Source organism: Eptesicus fuscus, chromosome 14 (genome assembly GCF_027574615.1).
Source record: "Eptesicus fuscus isolate TK198812 chromosome 14, DD_ASM_mEF_20220401, whole genome shotgun sequence".
Lineage (NCBI taxonomy): Eukaryota > Metazoa > Chordata > Mammalia > Chiroptera > Vespertilionidae > Eptesicus > Eptesicus fuscus.
The window spans coordinates 61,722,634-61,741,631 of NC_072486.1; the positions used below are offsets into that span (position 1 = coordinate 61,722,634).

At 37.5% G+C, this 18,998-nt stretch overlaps 1 protein-coding gene across 5 annotated transcripts in view; it reads left to right on the top strand.

Annotated features, from left to right (window-relative positions):
* CEP41 (centrosomal protein 41) overlaps positions 1–18,998 on the top strand; it is a 35,740-nt gene that overhangs the window by 10,486 nt on the left and 6,256 nt on the right. For 3 of the 5 annotated variants that reach the window (XM_008154004.3, XM_028129013.2, XM_054726446.1), the window contains 3 exons: positions 8,535–8,582; positions 12,677–12,738; positions 13,965–14,034. In XM_008154004.3, coding sequence (XP_008152226.2) covers positions 8,535–8,582; positions 12,677–12,738; positions 13,965–14,034 — 180 coding nt within the window. Of the gene's footprint in view, positions 1–3,230; positions 3,288–4,069; positions 4,810–8,534; positions 8,583–12,676; positions 12,739–13,964; positions 14,035–18,998 lie in introns of those variants that run through there. The other 2 variants (XM_054726445.1, XM_008154008.3) reach the window with 2 other exon arrangements.

Here is an 18,998-nt window from a genome sequence, read left to right on the forward strand (position 1 = left end):
TACAATTGCTGGGTTGTATGGTAGTTGCAGTTGTGTTTTTTTAAGAAACTGCCAAACTATTTTCCAGAGAGGCTGGGCCATTTTATATTCCCACCAGCAATGTCTGAGTGATCCAGCTTCTCCACATCCTTACCAGCATTTACTTGGTTTTTTACCTTAGCCATTCTGATAGATATGCAGGGGCATATCGTTTTGGTTGTGATTTGCATTTCTCTAGTGGCTAATGATGTTGGACATCTCTTCATGTGCTGATTTACCATCAGTAAATCTTCTTCAGTGAAATGTCTGTTCCTGGCTTTTGCCTATGTCCTAACTGAATTGTTTGCTTTTTAATTGTTGAGTTTTGCGGGTTCCTTATATATCCTAGCCACCAGTCCTTTGTTGGATACATGCTTTGCAAATACTTTCTCCCCCTCTGTACCCTGTCTCTTCATCCTCAGAGCAGGGTCTTTCAAAAAGCACAAGTTTTTAATTTGGGGAAAGTCCAGTTTTAATGTTTCCTTTTTGGGTCATGCTTTGCTGTCAAGTCTAAGAACTTTTTGCCTAGCCTAGATCCCCAAGATCTTCTATTATGCTTTTTTCTAAAAGTTACATAGTTTTAAGTTTTACATTTAAGTCCATGATACATTTTCAGGTAATTTCTGCGTGAGATATGTGACTTAGAGTGAGATTAACGTTTAGCTATGGATGTTCAGTTGCTCTAGCAGCATTTGTTAAAAAGATGACCTTTCCTCCATTGAATTGCATGTTCACCTTTGTCAAAAACCAGTTGGGCATGTTTATATGGATCTATTTCTGAGTTCTCCATTCTGTTCCATTGATCTATATGTCTGTTCCTCTGCCAGCACCACAGTCCTGATTACTGTAGCTACATAGTAAATTAGATACTTAAACTTGGTTGCTGATTACTCCCACTTTACTTTTCTTTACAAAATTATTTTAACTATCTTAATTCCTTTGCTTTTCCATGTAAATTTTAGAATAATCTTATTTACACCTACAGTAATATTACCGGTACTATGATTTTAATAGTAGTTGCATTAAACCTGTGTATTCATTTGGGGAGAATTGACATCTTGCTATGTTAAGTCTTCCAATTCATTAATATACTATCTCTCTCCATTTATTTACACCTTCTTTGATTTATTTCATCAGCATTGTATAGTTTTCAGGATATAAATCCTGTACATGGTCTGTTACATTTACACCTAAGTATGTAATATTTTGAACAATTGTAAATGGTCCTATATTTTAAATTCTGGTTTCTACGTTTTTATTGCTAGTATATAGAAATACAGCTTATTTTTGTATGTTTATTTTGTATCCGGGACCTTGCTAAACTCACTTTTTTTAGGGACAGGAGGCATTTTGGTGTATGTTTTTTTGGGGGGAAAGGGGAAAGGAGAAGGTTGTAGATTCCTTGGGCTTTCCTTTGTAGACAATCATGTCATCTACAAAAAGGAACAGTTTTATTTCTTCCTTTCCAGTCTTTACACTTTTTATTTTCTTTTGTTGCCTTATCACAATAGCTAGAAGTAACAGCACTATGTCACATAAAAGTGAAAAGAGTAAGCATCCTTGTCTTTTCCCAGCCTTAGGGGAAAAGTATTTAGTCTTTCATCATAAGTATAGTGTTAGCTATATTAGGTTAAGGAAATTTCCTCCTATGGATGTTTTTCTGAGAGTTTCTATCATGAATGACTGTTGAATTTTACTAAATGCTTTTACTGCATCAATTAATCATGTGATTTTTTTCCCCTTTAACTTGTTAATATAGTGGGTTTTCAATATTGTACTAGTTTTGTATCCATGAGATAAACCTCACATAGTCATGTTGTATAATTCTTTTTCTTTTTAAATCTTTATTGTTGCAAATATTACGTATGTCCCTTTTCTTCCCCCCATGGACGCCCTCCAGACCACCCCCACTCCCCATTCCAGACCTTCACCACCCTATTGTCTGTGCCCATGGGTTATGCATAGATGTATACAAGGTCTTTGGTTGCTTACCTCTCACCCATCCACCCTCCCCCGCCTTCCCTCTGAGATTCTGCACTCTGTTCCATGCTTCCATGTCTTTAGAACCACTCCGTTCATCAGTTCATTTTGTTAATTAGATTCTACATATGAGTGAGATCATGTGATACTTGTCTTTTTCTGACTGACTTATTTCACTCAGTCATACTCTCCAGGTCCCTTCATGCTGTCTCAAAGGGTAAGAGATTCTCTTTTTTACTGCTGCATAGTATTCCATGGTATAAATATACCACAGCTTTTTTACCCACTCGTCCACTGATGGGCACTTGGGCTGTTTCCAGGTCTTAGCTATTGTAAGTTGTGCTGCTATGAACATAGGGGTGCATGCATTCTTTCTACTGATTTCAGGGAGAAGGAGCGAAGGATAGAAACATCAATGATGAGAAAGAACCATTGATCAGCTGCCTCCTGCACTCCCTGTAATGGGGATTGAGCCAGGTATGTGCCCTGATGGCAAATCAAACTGTGACTTCCTGGTTCATGGATTGACGTTCAACCACTGAGCCACACCAGCCCAACAATATGTGGTCTTTTATACCTGGCTTCACTCAATTAGCATCAGTGTGTCAGGGGTCAGTGTTGTTATAGCATGTGTCAGTGCTTTATTCCTTTCTATTGCCAAATAGTATTTTGTATAGATATTCCACATTTTGTTTATCCACTCATCAGGACATTTGGTTCATTTAGACTTTTTGGCCATAATGCTGCTATGAACATTAGTATACAAGTTTCTGTGTGAACATATGCTTTCAGTTCTCTAGGTTATATACCTAGGAGTTGAATAGTTGGTCGTATGTTACCTCTGTGTTTAATTTTTGGGGGGAACTGCCAAACTGTTTTCCAAAGCGGCTGCAATGCAGGAGGGCTCTGTTTTCTCCACATCCTCAAAAATGTTTTATTGTCCATCATTTTGATCACAGTCATGGTTGTAGGTGTGAAGTGTTATCTCATTGTGGTTTTGATTTGCATTTTCCTAATGACTAGTAATATTGAGCACCTTTTTATGTGCTTATTAGCATTTGTAAATCTCCTATGGAAAAGTGGCTATTCAAACCATGGGCCCATTTTTAAAATTGTGGGTTATTTTTCTCTTAATTGTTGAGTTATAAGAGTTATTTTATATTCTCTGGACTCTGGACCCTTATCAGAAATATGATTTGCAACTCTTTTCTCCCTTTTTGTGGGTCATCCAGGGTTTTTGTTGTATTTAGCTGGAGGAGTAGAGAAAAATACATCCACCTCATCTTCCTGTAAGTAAATGTCTCCCAAACTAGTTTTTAATCGCTTTGGAAGGGCCAAAGTGTGCTTCATTGCTTAAAACTCAAAGTTTAGTTTAAACTCAGTGTGGGAGAGTAGTTTTATTCTAGTGTTCAATTTCTTTTGTTGTTTCAAATTAAATTGTTTTAAAGACAAATTAGGGAAAAGATTGTAATTTTTTTCTATGCATTTTTATGACTTAACCTCCCTGTGCATTCAGTATAGTGGCCTGTGTATTATATGCCAAGTTATACTACAGATCCCTTTAGCCCTCTTGGTAGCCATCAGAGCCTGAGACAATGCAAACCTGTGTTCTGTGCAGATCTTATCACTTATATGTATGCCATAAGGCGAAAAGGATGAGGAGACCTGGTTAAGAAAACACAAGAGTGACCTTATAGCCCAAGTGAGAGTGAAGAGTTGCCATCTGCGGTGTGTTTTAAGCTCTGCCATCAGAGCCATAGAAACAGGCACAAAATGAGTGAGCATTTCTCATTTCTAGGCTAAATAGGTAGGTCTTTGATCTTTTCTGACCAAACAATGAGTAATTCAGAGTTAATCACAAGAAATCAAGAATTTCCTGGTATCTCCTGTCTTCACCCAAATCTTTGGCTACTGAGTTCTTCAAAGACTGATCCCTTCTTCCTTGGTAAAGATTGTTTTTTATGTCTACACTTCTGATTCTACTTCTCCTATAAACTCAAACACCAATGTATAGCCATGGCTAGGAATGTCAGAATTATTTTGAACTTCAAATATTTCTTTTGTTCCATAGGTGCCTGGGTGTATCTTACCAGCTCCCCAGCATTGCCAGACTGTACCATGAATGGATTATGCTTCTGATGAAATCCCTGGCGGCGTTTTGTTCAGTTTCCACTGCAGGGTTCTCGTTTATTCTCAAGCACCCTCTCTGAGTTTCTGTTCTGCAGCACCGCAGGCTGATTGAGGAACACTTTCCAAACCACAGGCTCCCCCTTTGTTAGTCTCCTACCCTCTTTCATTGCTTGTATTATCCCCTCATTTCACTCCATTTTCAGTCTAATTTCCAATTTCTTTAGCTCTCTCAAATTCTGTAGCCTTCTCCACTCAGTGTTTTCTAGCCTTATTTTTTTTTATTCACCTTATTTTTATTATCTCTGCACAAACTAGTATTTTCTTTTTTCTTTAGTCTTTACTTTTCCTGAATTTTTGCTAATAACCTTGATCTGTAGCAGTCAAACTCATTACAGTCTAGGTACTCTTCATCTTTTTCAGTATTTAATTCGTTTTCTTATGTCAAAGGAAGAAATGTATGTGAAAGCCTTTTACAAACCAGAAAGCACTATACACTCGTATAACTTATTGAGATTAACAAAGGACCACTGTGCCTCTTTCACGCTTTCTGCTCCTTCTGAGCCAAAAGAACTTCTCCATAGAGGAGGGGAATATTGAAGAAAAATAAAGCAATGGAGTTGTCTCTTAGCAACCGGGTCTGCCTTATAAATCTTACTTTAGATTACTGCTGCTCAAAATCACTTGCTTTTCTTACTGGCTTAGTGCAAATAATGTTATTAAATTATCAGAAAAGAAAGGAAAAAATATACTGAATGAGTCACTTAGTTCATCGACTCTGCTCTATCTTTGCATAACACTATTGATATAGTTGAGTTGTCTCTTTCTCTTAGTTCAAATTGGAAAACTTTATAAATAAATCTTTTGTTGCAACTTAAGTTGTAAACTAAGTAGAAACTAAATACCACCTTATACATTTCTAGGTTACCTGACTCCTGAAACAATATGGGACGTATAGGTAGTATTTAACGGATACTGCATATAAATCAGGTTGTACATTTAAAGAAAAGCGGGTGTACAAAACTCAAACCAGATTGTGGTATGAGTGTTTGTATTATGGAAATAACTCGTGAGGATTCTTCAGATATCTTTTAGTGCCTCCTATGCTAGACAGTGGAAGAGAGAGATATTCTCTTCGTGTGTGTGTGTGTGTGTGTGTGTGTGTGTGTGTGTGTGTGTGTGTGTAAATAGTCCTTGGCTTTCCCAATAGTAAGGTAGATAAACTTGCACACAAATAAAGCAGTGAAATGATAAATGCCTGAGTGGGAAGCCAAGCGCAGAGGATGGAAAGGTCCCTCCCAGCTGGTGAGCTATTATGGTTACATGGACAAGGTGACATGTTCAAGAATCCAAGACTAACAGAGATTTTGTCAAGTTTGGTAATTAAGGCAAGATTGAAGTGTAGGTAAGATATTGGTGCCTTCAACACTAGAGCAAGGAGTTTAAATTTTAGCCAGTAAGCAATGGGGAGCCACTGACTTTTTTTTTTTTTTTTTAATCAAAATCTTGTCTAGGAAAATTTATCGTGCAATAATTGTAATTTTAATTCTTTTAAAAACTGGTTTGTTGATATTCCTTTAGGCTCCTTACTCTTGTATAAAACAAAGATGTTTACAAGTTAATCAATTATAGAATTGTTTTATTTCTAGTCTCTTTAAAAGGTAGTCAGAAAACTATTTTCAGATGAAATTAGATCTGGTAAGATAAGCTAATTAGTTAGACTTTATATGAAGAGGGGTGGAATACTTCTTTTCATACCTTCTAAAGTCGCTGTTAGGGAACCTTGTGTCATTAGTCAGCCATCCTGCTGTCTCATTTCTCCACCTGGGACAATGCAGAAATCCACCATTTTCTTTTTCTTCTTCCTCTGTGGATAGAATGAATATCTTTAGTGAAAACAGCTTTTTATCAATGGCCCTCTTAGATTTATTCTTAATTTTGCCAAACATTTGTTTACCTGAGCAAAAGACTTTGCTTCCCTGCCTTTTCCTTTAGTGGGAAAAACAGACAGTGGGAGTGACGGCTTGTTGTGAGGCACCGCTGGCACAAAGATGGATTGCTGTGTAAATACTCTGAAAATGTTGATAATTGCCTGTTAGTGACAATGCAATGTGGTCTTTTGTTTTGTTTTGTTTGTTAATCCTCACCCGAGGATATCTTTCCATTGATTTTTAGAAAGAGCGGAAGGGAGGGGGAGAGGCAGAGAGAGAAACATTGATGTGAGAGAGACAATAGATTGGTTGCCTCCCGCTTGTGCCCCGATGGAGCCTGCAACCCAGGTATGTGCCTGTGACCGGAATCGAACCCGAGACCCTTCAGCCCACGGGCCGACACTCTATCCAAATCAGCTAGGGCATGAAATGCAATGTTTTAATAATAAAGACTATATAATAAGGTTGGCTGTTATTTTCCATGCATAGTATGCCCTGGGGGATTTAGAACATAAAATGCTTCCCACCTGCTTCTGTTAAGGAAGTAACACTTCCTACATATTTACCTCACAGTTAAATCGTGTTTCTAAAACATTACAGCTAGAGAAGCCATGTGTTTTTGTGAGCCATGTTAGATTCACAAAGGACTACTTTGTTAATCTAGTCATTCACTTGCTGTGTCAGGACAAGCCAGGACTCTTCCTTTGTGCCTTGGTATTCTGATGAGACCGTCTGAAGCTGCCCTGGCCGAAAGAACCCTGCATGCCAGCAACATGCAACTGCCAGGGACTTGGGGACATAGAACCAAAGCTGTTATTAAAATAGTTTAAGAATAAGACTGTGGGGTGCTGAGCGGCACACTGTGCACCCTGTCTTACCCCCCCACCCCCCCCCCCACTGCACTGACCACACCGCCCCCACCTGAGGTCAGAGTTGCAGGGAGAGGGAGGAATCATGGTTTCCACTCTGGAAATCTGGTCACGTCTCGAGTCAGTTCCAGCCTGAAGAACCTAGAAAAGATCCTATTTGATTCTAATCCTGCTCTTGGGTGCTATGTGGGTCTCTTCTGCGTTCCTTGAGAAGGCGCAGGCAATTCTGTCTCTGAACTTTGGGAGGAGAGACACCGGCCGTAAGGCTGCACACCGAGTCCAGATCCCAGAGAGTGTGTGTCTTCAGATGAGAGAGAAATGTAGCTCAGTGGACTTCAGTTCCATGATGGATAATAACAAATGACATAAGTTATTTTTGAAAATGAATTTTGGGTTTCAGAGCAAGACTTCTCTTTCTCTGCTTCTGACTTAAACATGAAGAAAAATTCAGAATACTCCTTAAAAACAGTAGTTCTTGCCATTAATTGAAAAGCATTTTGTTATCTGAAGTTGGGCTCCTCTCAAGGTCTAAAAGTTAGGAGCACAATTTTAGAAATAAGAAATTATTTTGCATGTTTTTCCCTCTTTGCTATACCTTTTAGGTGCCAGAGAGAGCTTGCTCTATTGACTTGAAGCAAATGAAAGCATGTCCAGTGAAAATCACCTCTGGCTTGAGAACCAGACTGTAGTTCATTCAGAAACCAGAATGATCCTGGCCCAGTTTTAATGTACGAAAACGCTCCAACCCACCTTGGCTGGAACTTAGTATTGTAGAACCAGGCTATAAAACATGAGGGCTGGGGACTCTCCACACTGTGGGAATCTGCTGTTATTTCTCAGCAAATCAAATCCACCGTGAATTCCAGTGTACAGACTGTGTGGTCTCGTTCAGGCTGCAACATCAGCATGAATAGGGGAAGGCCAAGTTTAGGAAAGAGGGAAACCACAAGACTTAAGTGGAGAGGAAAGGGTTGCTTGGGTAGCCACAACGGCACATTTTAGACATTTGAAGATCATTGCCTCTCCTTCTCCCACATAAAGATTATGGAAGGAATAAAGGGAGGAAAGCCTTGACTCAAAAAGGAAAAAAAATACATCAAATTATCATCTTTACTACCAGGGACTTCTTAATGTTTATTGGGTGTGCTCCCCAACTTCACACATTTGACCAAACATTTCCCATGATTCATCATCTTTTTTTTTTTTTAATATATTTTATTGATTTTTTACAGAGAGGAAGAGAGAGGGATAGAGAGTCAGAAACATCGATGAGAGAGAAACATCGATCAGCTGCCTCTTGCACACCCCCTACTGGGGATGTGCCCGCAACCAAGGTACATGCCCTTGACCGGAATCGAACCCGGGACCCTTGAGTCCGCAGGCCGACGCTCTATCCACTGAGCCAAACCGGTTTTGGCTGATTCATCATCTTTTAATGACACTGTATAATCCAAAAAAGATTATTACTATGTGTGGCCCATTTGCCTCCTGTAATTCTGTAAGAACAGATAGGAAGGCTTAGGGAATACTTGTACTCCATTTTGTTTTCACAGTGTTATTGATTTCCTTCCATTAAAAACATATCTAAAATCTTTATTCTCTTTTTTAGGGAACAGTATGACTAAATACATTGAGAAGCTAGAAGAGATCAAAAAAAGTAAGTAGCACTATTGATGGGCTGGCATAATGGAACCCTGTGGTAGTTCTATCAGTTGGTTATTAACAATCCTAATCATACTCTATAACTGGCACACACGGAGAGCTATGGGAGGCCACTGGCAGGTGGCTGGAGAGATGTGGGAAACACGTTACCTTCCTGGTTAGCTGCTAGGATTGTGGCTTGTGGGTCGAGTTGTGCCTGACTTAGATCTCAGAGGAGATGTTACTGTGGGAACGTAGAGTGAGCAGTGAGAACCTGCGCTTTAGTTTCATTGTTCTACAGTCTTCTTAGCCTTTTTCAAGGTACTTAATCTTTCCTACTTTCTCTATACCTGAGATAGGAGTAATAATATCTTATTTCATAACATTCTTTTGAGTATAAATTAGTACTCATGAAAGCCTTAGAGATGAGAAAAGAGCTTATTCTTAAAGTGATGTTATACATTATAAATTCATTGTAGTCTGCTTTCTTTTAATTAAAAATCATATTTCATGCACATTCTTTTTAAAAACTAATCTTCTGCAAAGATATGCCACTAGTCACTGAGTGTATTGCTCTTGTACAAAATCATGATTTTTCAGTCTGTGTTCAAAACAGATGTAAAATGTACACATCAAGGCCAGACTTAAAGAAGAAGCCGAAACATCTACCTCCTCAGACGGATTTGCGCCTATCTTCAGTGCAACACAGTGCGAGGGGAGTATTTAGCTAATGCGAGGAAAGAGGGACTCACTCAGATAACAGTTCAGAAGTTGGCTCTGGTAATATACATCTTCTGGGAAGAGATTACTACAAATCCAGAATTCAGAGAACTTTGTTTTCACACAGCAGGCCTTTTAATTTAAATGATAATGTTTCTGTTCCTTCTGAATTGCTGAGAAACCCCAGATAATAGATGTGGACTCTGGAGCAGCTTTCTGCTGACTCTGCTGTTTGCCTCAGTGAGCTATAGGACTAATGCTGGAGACATTGGTTTTCTAATGTGTAATGTCACAGTAGCCTTTTCTTTTCTTCTTATATATTCTATATTATATTTTACACATTATATCGCACTTTATATTGTATAAGTGTGTATTTTAAGGATATATTAACATTTTAAGTGAAGGAAAAAATCTTGTTTACTCACCTGGGCTGCATTATTGTCGCCCTTAGTTCATCCATGGCAGGAAAATCCAGCTGGTCTGCTTCGAATTCGGAGTGTAGTTCCTTTCACCTCCGATCCATTTGTAGCTGAGCATAAAAGCTCACATGTCCACACCAAAATGTGTCCCCTCAAAATGTCGTGTTCCACCCCCGTTGCAGAAACCCTGTTTAAAACACTTCTTAAAAGCACAATGTGGTCTCTTTAATATCTAAACTTTAAATGGAGCTTTTCTCCCCAAAGAAATACCTCTGGAATGGAGTCCTTGAAAATGCTTTTCTCTTTAGAAGTTGTGGGCTTCCTTTTAGTAAGACAGGAGGTTCCTCTCACCTGGTTTCACACACTTTGTGCTGATTCCCTGACTAGAATTACTTCAGATTCTGGTTTGGGATCTACATTTTGGACGATATTTCCTTCTCTTATCCCATTTTCTGTTGTAGGTGTTCTTTTGGGTCAAAGGGAGGAGAATATTGCCTTGTTTCATGACACCCTAGACTCATCACTTTTCTCGGATTACCTTAGATGCCATGTCTTTCTGTGAAATCACAAACCTTGTTCTGTTACTTCCTTTGATTTGTCTTCCACTGTGAGCCCAACTTCCCTTTGCTAATAACGTGTTTTAACAAAACCCTGAAAACTCAGAATTCCTTTGTAATCTGAATATTCTTTCAACTCTGCCTGGGGAGAACAGACACTCTGTGTCTATTGACCACTTACAAAGCGTATTCTTGGCTTCTGGTGGTTAGATGACACTAGTTGGACCCAGTGTGAAACATCCTAGATAGTTAGGTCTCTGTCCTTCCAGTAACTCGAGAGAGACAGGCTGAGCCTCCAGACTTACTGGAGAAGCAAAACTTGATAGCATATCTGAAACGCGGGTTAATTGTCTCCATCACGGAGTTGGGAGAAGCTACCAGTAGCAGAAGCTCCATTCTTAAAGCTCTGTTCGCCCTTGCAAGGACAGACTGACAGAGCTTTCCAAGCCATCCTTTTTATAAACTTTAAAACTTACTGTACAGCGTCTAGTTTGATCTTTTTATCTCTGAGTAATAATGTCAGAAAGTCCTAGTGATGGCTGCCCTTCTAAACCAGAACCAGGTATGTAGAGTTGAGGCTCAAATGTGCAGTGGGATTTCTCGTGCTTGCGAGAGGACACTAGAAATGTCAATCATTAGAATACAGCTGAACCGGTTTTTTTGTTTGAGGTACTCCTACTTAGTTAAAGGGGATTTTAATGTACTTAGAATGTGAAGAATTGGAGAAGTATTTCAAACCATGTAACTATACAAAAAGAATATCGGTAGATAAATGGCACAGTACAAACTACTTGAAAGCGATTGACTGTTTTCATTGTCTGATTTATCACCATTTTGATTTAAATAAGTGACTTTTGGTGGACGGGTTGGTGGCGATTCAGTTGCACTTGTTATTGCTTGTGGTCAGTCTGTTTGGGTCTACATCCTGGTGGGTCTTAGAAGCTGGTTTGCATCTAGGTTTGTTAGCTTGTATCCAGAAGAAGCTGTTCTAAGAATTTTCTAGAAATAATGGTCAGTTATTAGCCAAATCTCTCTCTTTAAGACATTTCAGAACAGAAAAGCTTTAATTCCCTGTAAGACAAGAATCTCATGTAGTTTTTAAGGTAATAGTTCCTGACTCTGAGTCATAAGGTGTTTGGTAAATCAAGCAAACATTATCCTCCAAAGTAACTATCCAGTCTGTGCTGGTTTTTTGGAAAATTCATAGAAATGATTAGTACACCAGGTAAACAGTCTTAAATATCTTAATCCTTTCCTTTGTTGCTAGGAGTCTTGGCTTATGAGACTTTGTGCTATGAAGGCCACGGTAATTATCCAGCTAACTGACCTTTAGTAATTCTGAAGTAATGACACAGTCTTTAAGGAGCCCTGGGCTCCAATAAAAACACCTAAAAGAGGAGAGGAGTAAAGGGTAAGAGTGGGAGGGAGTTCAATGCTGAAAACTTCAGATTTGGCAGTCATTTTCAGAAAAGTTTAAGGAAGCTAACTGTTAACATGCCTCTATGGGGCAGAGATTAGATAAAGTGATATTGGCTAAAATTTTTTAAAAACTGTTTAATGTAATACATAGGATTATTATCACAATTCCAGGAGTACCCTCATTGGAGGAGTTATGTCTCAGAACTATAAAGATAGCACTGAATACATGTTGATGTTTTAGGTTGATTTTTACTTTAATTGTAAAAAGCACATACCATAAAATTTACTCTTAGCCATTCTAAGTGTACAGTTCAGTAGTGTTAAGTATATTCACTTTGTTGTACAGTAGATCTCCAGAACTTTTTCATCTTGCGAACCTGAACAGGTTGCTTTTTATTGAAGTGGAGTTGAAGAGAAACTGACACAAAAGATGGTCAGGATCAGTCAGGACTTTGTGCCCAGCATTGTGCCCGGGGGTCGGGGAGGAAGTGTGTCCTGGGTCTCTAGCATAGCTTGTAACCTCAGGAATGTAACTGTCCTCTTTTCAGGGCAGGGTTTGACCTGGGGCCACTCAGCTTAAGGGTCTCTGTCCTTGTTTATAAAATGTAGATTTGTTTCCCTTTATTCTGAAAATAGTTTAAAGCAGTTTCCAAAAATGTGGTACAATATGGCCAAAGTAGAGATAGCATGGTAAGAGAAAAATGGTAGACTAATGAAATAAAGGCAAGGGATAAAGTCTCTAGACACAAAGAGGTGGCTATTCAATTATAGGCTTCCTACTAGCCCAAGCAAAGGGGGGGGGGGGGGAGGGGAAATGAAGAAATTATATAATACCGACCACTTTTAATTTTGAGGATATCATGAGGATTCAATGAGGTAAGGTATGTAAAAGCACATAAATAACTTGAGAAATATACCATATAACTTGGTGATTAGAAAGAATGAATACCTCTGAGAAAGCAAAATAAACCTAGAAAAATATTTGTGCTTTTCAGATTACAGATACAAAAAAGATGAGCTTTTCAAGAGACTAAAAGTTACCACCTTTGCCCAGCTGGTAAGTTTAATGATCCTCCATTGGAGTAAAACTTGTCTAATTTGTGCTGCTTTATGTGAGTATCTCTAAATTTGATTCTAGGTAATATTTGCAGTGGGTTTCTTCTGATTATTTATATTTTACCTGTGAGAGAATTAATCGGTGTATGATGTGTGTATTCATTGGAGGACAGGGTGAAATTTTTCTCTGTTCTTTGATAAGAATTTTATAAAGCAAAATGTGCATTCTACTTTTAAATCATCAAATTTGTGGTTTAGGTTTTGTTTTTTTCCTTGTCCATTTAATTTAATATTTAGAATCTAGGATTCTGGACTTGGGATTGTTTAGACATTTTTCTCTGTGTAAACCAGGTGATCGCCCTCCGATGACTGAGTTCTTTTTACAAGCCTTTCTTAGGTTATTTTGTTACTTTGGGAAAGTCACTTTCTCCTTTCATTTGAAAATTATGGACCACGTGTCTCTCTGGTACCCAAACAAGAGTTCCATTGATGTAACTCAAGATGGATCTTGGGTCTTATGAGCTAAATTTTAAAAACTGCTTCAAAATCTATATGTAAGGCCCTAGCCAGTTTGGCTCAGTGGATAGAGCCTGTGGACTGAAGGGTCCTGAGTTGGCAACCAATCGAGGTGTCTGTCTGTCTGTCTCCCTCTCCCTTCCACTCTCTCTAAATAAAATAAAATAAAATCAATGGAAAAATATCCTCAGGTGAGGATTAAAAAAAAAATCTATAAAGTATACAATGTTATCATCAATCTACTCATAATTACATTTATTTCTTCCTTGCATGAAGAATTGCTGATACAATTTGTTATTATAAGTATTGCATTTTTAAGAAATAACATGTTAAAGTATAACATGTAATACTTTCAACAGTAACGATTTTTTTTTAAAAAAGTAATAACATGTTATGTTGGGACTAGAATATATATGGGCGCAGTTTTAGACTCTTAATTCATATTTCTTGTTCTAAATTATCCTTTTGGCCTTTTAAGTTTATTGTGCAATGTCTTAAATGAACCTTTTTATTCTGGAATGGTCATCTTCAGTGTAATGACCACTCCCGGAGTGAGAAGACCTGAGATTTAGTCTCTAGTTGAGGACACTGACAGTTTCTGAAAACAAGAGATCTTTGATGTCCCCTGTCTTTTGTAAAAGACAGGCTTGCCTCTGTTTAAAGACAAACAAACATAGACACATCTCCACATTTCATTCCTTTTTCTCTCAGGTCATCCAGGTTGCTTCCTTGTCAGATCAAACACTGGAAGTGACAGCTGAGGAGATTCAAAGACTAGAAGGTAATGAGAATTGAGGCTGCGGGAAAGTAACGGATTGACCGTTTGACTGAAGCGCTCGCCCTCTGTGGCTGCGTTTGCAGCGACTTGGGACTTTGATGTACCTGTTTGTAATTAGATTGTTGCTCTCTGAGAAATGCTATCTGCTGCTTTAATTGTTAATTCTTACTTCTTTTTTTTTTTTTTTTAAGCCATATGGTTTTCTGGCTCTAGCATTTGTAGTTTTAAATGTTTTAGATGTGTTTGATATACTAATTACTTTTTTTCCCAACAAATATTTTTAGTGTTTTCTATGTATGTGCATGCCACAGAATTAGGTGCTATGAGACTACAAAGATGAATAAAACCCAGCTCTACATACGTGGAGTTTGTAATCACGCGTGCACATGTGTTGGCATGTTGGGTGAGGAGAAGGATAGCAGAAACACGAAATCACTAACATGGCAGAAATTAGTAATGGAGCACTGAAAGGAAGCTGTCATTTGTTGAATTCATGTATATTGCTAGGTACTTCACCTGAGTTTTCTTATTTAATTTTTGCAGAAACTCTAGAAAGAAGGTACTCTTTACAGGTCGAGAAGCCCAAGCCCAGAGGTGCAGTGACTTGCTGAGGGTGATACAGCCAGTGAGGACACAACTCTGTGCGTCTCCCGTGGCAGCCTGTGTCTGCTGGGGAGTGCCGGGGGAGGGAAGGTATTTTCCAGTTAGAAACAGGTAGACTTTCTTAAGGCTTCCGAACCAGGCCTCCCAGGTGAGGCTGTTGCTGGCTGAGGAGAGGCACCGAGGAGAAAAGGCTGAGCACAGGCACAGAGAACTCCGGCGTGCCGGGGGAATCACGTAATCCAGTCTGGCTGTGGTCTGAGGGAGGAATAGGTGCCTGGTAGGAGATAAGACCAGAAAGATAGGTAGGCTCCAGATTTCCTTTCTGAAATGCCCAGTCGAAATAAAACCTCTTCGTTGTACTCTCATGAAAGGCCTACACAGAGCTAAGGTCTTTATTTTATCCTGAAGCACTCACCAATCAATGTGCGGCTGTTTATTGACGGAGAATGTGTTTTGTTAAGGTTGATGTAGGCCAGGAATTTGACTTCTGATTTCAAGACAAGTTTCTCAGGAAGTCTGAACACTGGATTTGTGCAACTCAACTGTCATTTCCCTGGGCTTGTTTTTGTTAGCGAGGATAAAGGGAATCTGAAAAAGCCAGGAATTTATCTTTGACAGATGCCTCTCACACAGCAGAGAAAGAAGGGCTCTTTGTAATAGAGATAATTGAGTCTCCTCATACAAATACACCCAATTTTAACCTGGTTATATAAGTACCTGGATTGGGTCTTTTAATTCATTATAGAGATTGCAGCACCAGGACATATGGGCTCATGCAATTTTCTCTTCTGAGATGAATTTGCACAGCAAAATAGGCTCTTGTAAAATAGGACACCATAATGTGTGAGTAATATTAGTGTTTTTCTAGTGCTCTACACAGAATAATAACTCACTCAGGAATGCCTGTAGGACAGATTGTATCTATTTGCATATTGACTATCTTTGAAGGATTACAAAATCTCCTTTTGTAATGTTTAGTTTTTCCCTAACTTAAAAGTATATTTTTAGAAAATTAGAAAACTGCAAAAAATATATAAAGAAAATTAAAATAACTAATAATCCCTGTTTTAAATTTTGTTGTCTGTTGTCCCCCCTATCTAACTCCCACCCAAATCCATACTCTTTGTATATAGTTTTGTATTATGCTGTTTCCAGTTAACATTTTGTCATGCAGACTTTCCTGTGTCATTAAATAGACTCACAGAGCTTCAGTGTAAAGGTCGTGTGGTCAGATAATGCCAACCCTTTGGACAATACCATAATTTATTTAATTATTTCCCTATTCCTGGGGCACTACAGTTTTTCTAATTTTTCACTTTTATAAAATAATGCTGCCGTGTAAATACTTAAGTGCTTGTGTGGTTCTGATTATTTCCTGGAGATAAATCGCTGCAGATGGACAAAGGGTAGAACTGTTTTGGAGGCACTCAATGCTGATTCCACAGCCTCTCCTGAAGGTTCTACCTCTGCATCCCACCGAATGCACGAGAAGACATGTTTCTCTCCATCCTAGCCAGTGCTGACATAGTTTTATTTTGAATGTCTCTGATAGTGACAGTGAGCTCTGTGTGTGTGTGTGTGTGTGTGTGGTTAGATAAAAATATAAATTCTAACAAAATATTTTTTATGTGTGTGTATGTGTGTGTGTGTGTGTGTGTGTGTGTGTGTGTGTGTGTGTGTATTGGTCATACATATTTCTTTCGAGGATATTACAGGTCCTTTCCCATTTTTTTCTAATGGAATGTTCACCTTTTACTTACTGATTTATGAAAGCGTTATATAATTATGGTATCTTTTTACTTTGGAAACCAATACAGCCTCGGAAATAAAGGAGAAAAATCTTTACTTGATGATTTGGAACAATTTCCAAGCTATATTATTAAGTAAAAATAAAACAACAAAACAAAAGCCAAAGTGTAGAGCAGTATGAATCGTGTTCTCCTGGACATGTAAAAAGGGGAGGAAATAAAATATATGCAGAAGTATGTAGTTGTTTTACTTCTGGAAGGAGACATAAATGTGTGAAGCTGGTTCCCTTGGGGGAGGAGGCCCGAGGGCCGTGCGTCTGGAATCGGAAGAAGGCTCCCTTTCCACATAAATTTACGTTGTTTGCATTTTTACCTTTTACACATGATCCTTTTTTCAATTAGAGAGCTAGTCAATTTCTTTTAAACTCTGTAAATTAAGTATATTAACCTTTTCTCATCCATATATGTTACAGGTATTTTTTCCTAATTTGTTATTCACCTTTTAATTTTCTTTGTGTTGGTTTTGACATATATGAGATTTGCATGTTTGCATGATTAAATCAGCCTTTCATGTTATGTTTTGTTTTATTGCTTTAGATTCATAAATTCTAAAATAAGATAAATTATTTACCTCTATTTTCTTCTATCAGCTTGCTTGTTATTTATGTTTTTGTTTTAATATAAATCTATCTGTTACATATATAGGGTGTCCCAAAAAAAGTGTATGCACACTTTACCAGCTGATAATCACTTAATTTTCACTCCTTTTCAAGTTTAACTGATTTGACATAATGGGTGAAGCCAGACTAAGCTTTGAACAAAGAAAATGTATCCTAAAGTGCCACTAGACTTTTTTTATGAGGATACATAAAAGAAAGTTTACGGCACAAAGCCGGCAATAGTCAACAAATTGAGAGCACACAAATACTGAACAAAATGATTCTTAATATTTGTGATTTCATTGTTTCACATTATCAGCGGTGCCTGGACCAGAATGGTCATCAGTTTGAAAACAGGCATTGACACACAAAAAATTATTCATTTCTGTAGATTCTTTTAAATTTTTTTAATGAACTATATGTTAATAAACACTGAATTTATGATCATTCAAAGTGTGTATACCTTTTTTGGGGGGACACCCTGTATATGATGTGAGAGGTTAGCTAAAGTTGATTTTTCTAGATAGTTGACAGCTGTTGAAATCATCTGTCACCTATCTAGAAAAATAGTTCTCCTTTATCAACTGATCTGTGATGCCATCTTGAACATATATTAGCTTCTTATATATTTTCTAGGATTTGTTTCTGTGTTCTCTATTGTATTCTGTTGTTCTGGTTGTACTTCAGCGTTGCTTTTATCATTTACCTTTTCAATATATGTTACTATTTGATGAGTCAGGTTCTCTAAATTTTTACATATGCATGTATAATTTTTTTTGTTCTTCTTATATTTAAAATCCTTTTAAACTTTTTTTTTTATCCTATTGGGATTTGTATTAAGGCTAAAAAATAAATCCAGAAAGGATTAAATCATTTAACTTTTAGTCACCCAGTCAGGACTATTCAATGTATGCCACTCTCTTCATTCAGGCTAATGTCCCTAAGTAAATTTTTATAAGACCTATAAAGGATTTACAAGTTTTTACTGGACCTTTACATTTCTAATTAGGTTTATTTTGTAGGCGAGTATATTGTATATCTGTAATTGTTACTGTAAATGAGATCTTCATATTATTTTCTAATTGGTATATAGGAAAAATATTTTGTTAGAATTTATATTTTTATCTAACCACCTATTTATTTTCCTTATTCTTATAGGAGTCTCTTGAAGTTGCTCTGTATATTTTATCATATCCAAATTAAGATCTCATTTCTTCTCTAATTATACTGGTTAGAACAGTAAATTCTCAGACTTTTTGGTAATAATCTCCCTCCACACTGTAACAATTATTGAGAACCTCAAAAAGTTTTGGTTTATGTAAATTATACCTATTAATGTTTAGGGTATTAAAATTTTAAGCATAACTTAAAAATATTTACTCACTATTTCACCCATTACAAACCTAAGTAAGATATTTTTATGCAAAATAGTTATATTTCTAAAACAAAACATTTTCTGAGAATGGAATTATTTCCTTTTTTTGGGTAAATCTCATTAATGTCTGATTTAATAGAAAACAGGTGATTCTCCTATCTTCTGTATTCAATGTGTTGCAATATGCTATTTGGGTTGAAGCATCTGAAGAAAACCTGGCCTCACACAGACCTGCAGATATAAAAGGGTAGAGTGTTTTAATAGTCCTTTCCGTTATTGTTGGTATTTTTCTTTGATACAACACCAAAACAACAACTGATAGTTTCCTAAAGGTTCATTGTAACGTAGAATCTGAAACCATATTAATGAATTTTTCACACCCTGTTACATTAAAAGCCATCGGTCTGTCTTGCGCTTTGAATGAATCTTTTATCCGTGTATGATTTTATAACATCATGCCTTGGTCTTGCGAAAGTTATTGGTTCACTGAGTTATGAAGATCTTCCCAATGTTGACAAATTTCATTACACAGCATCAACAAAAAACACACATTTATCAATCTCACCGCCTATCTTATCAGAA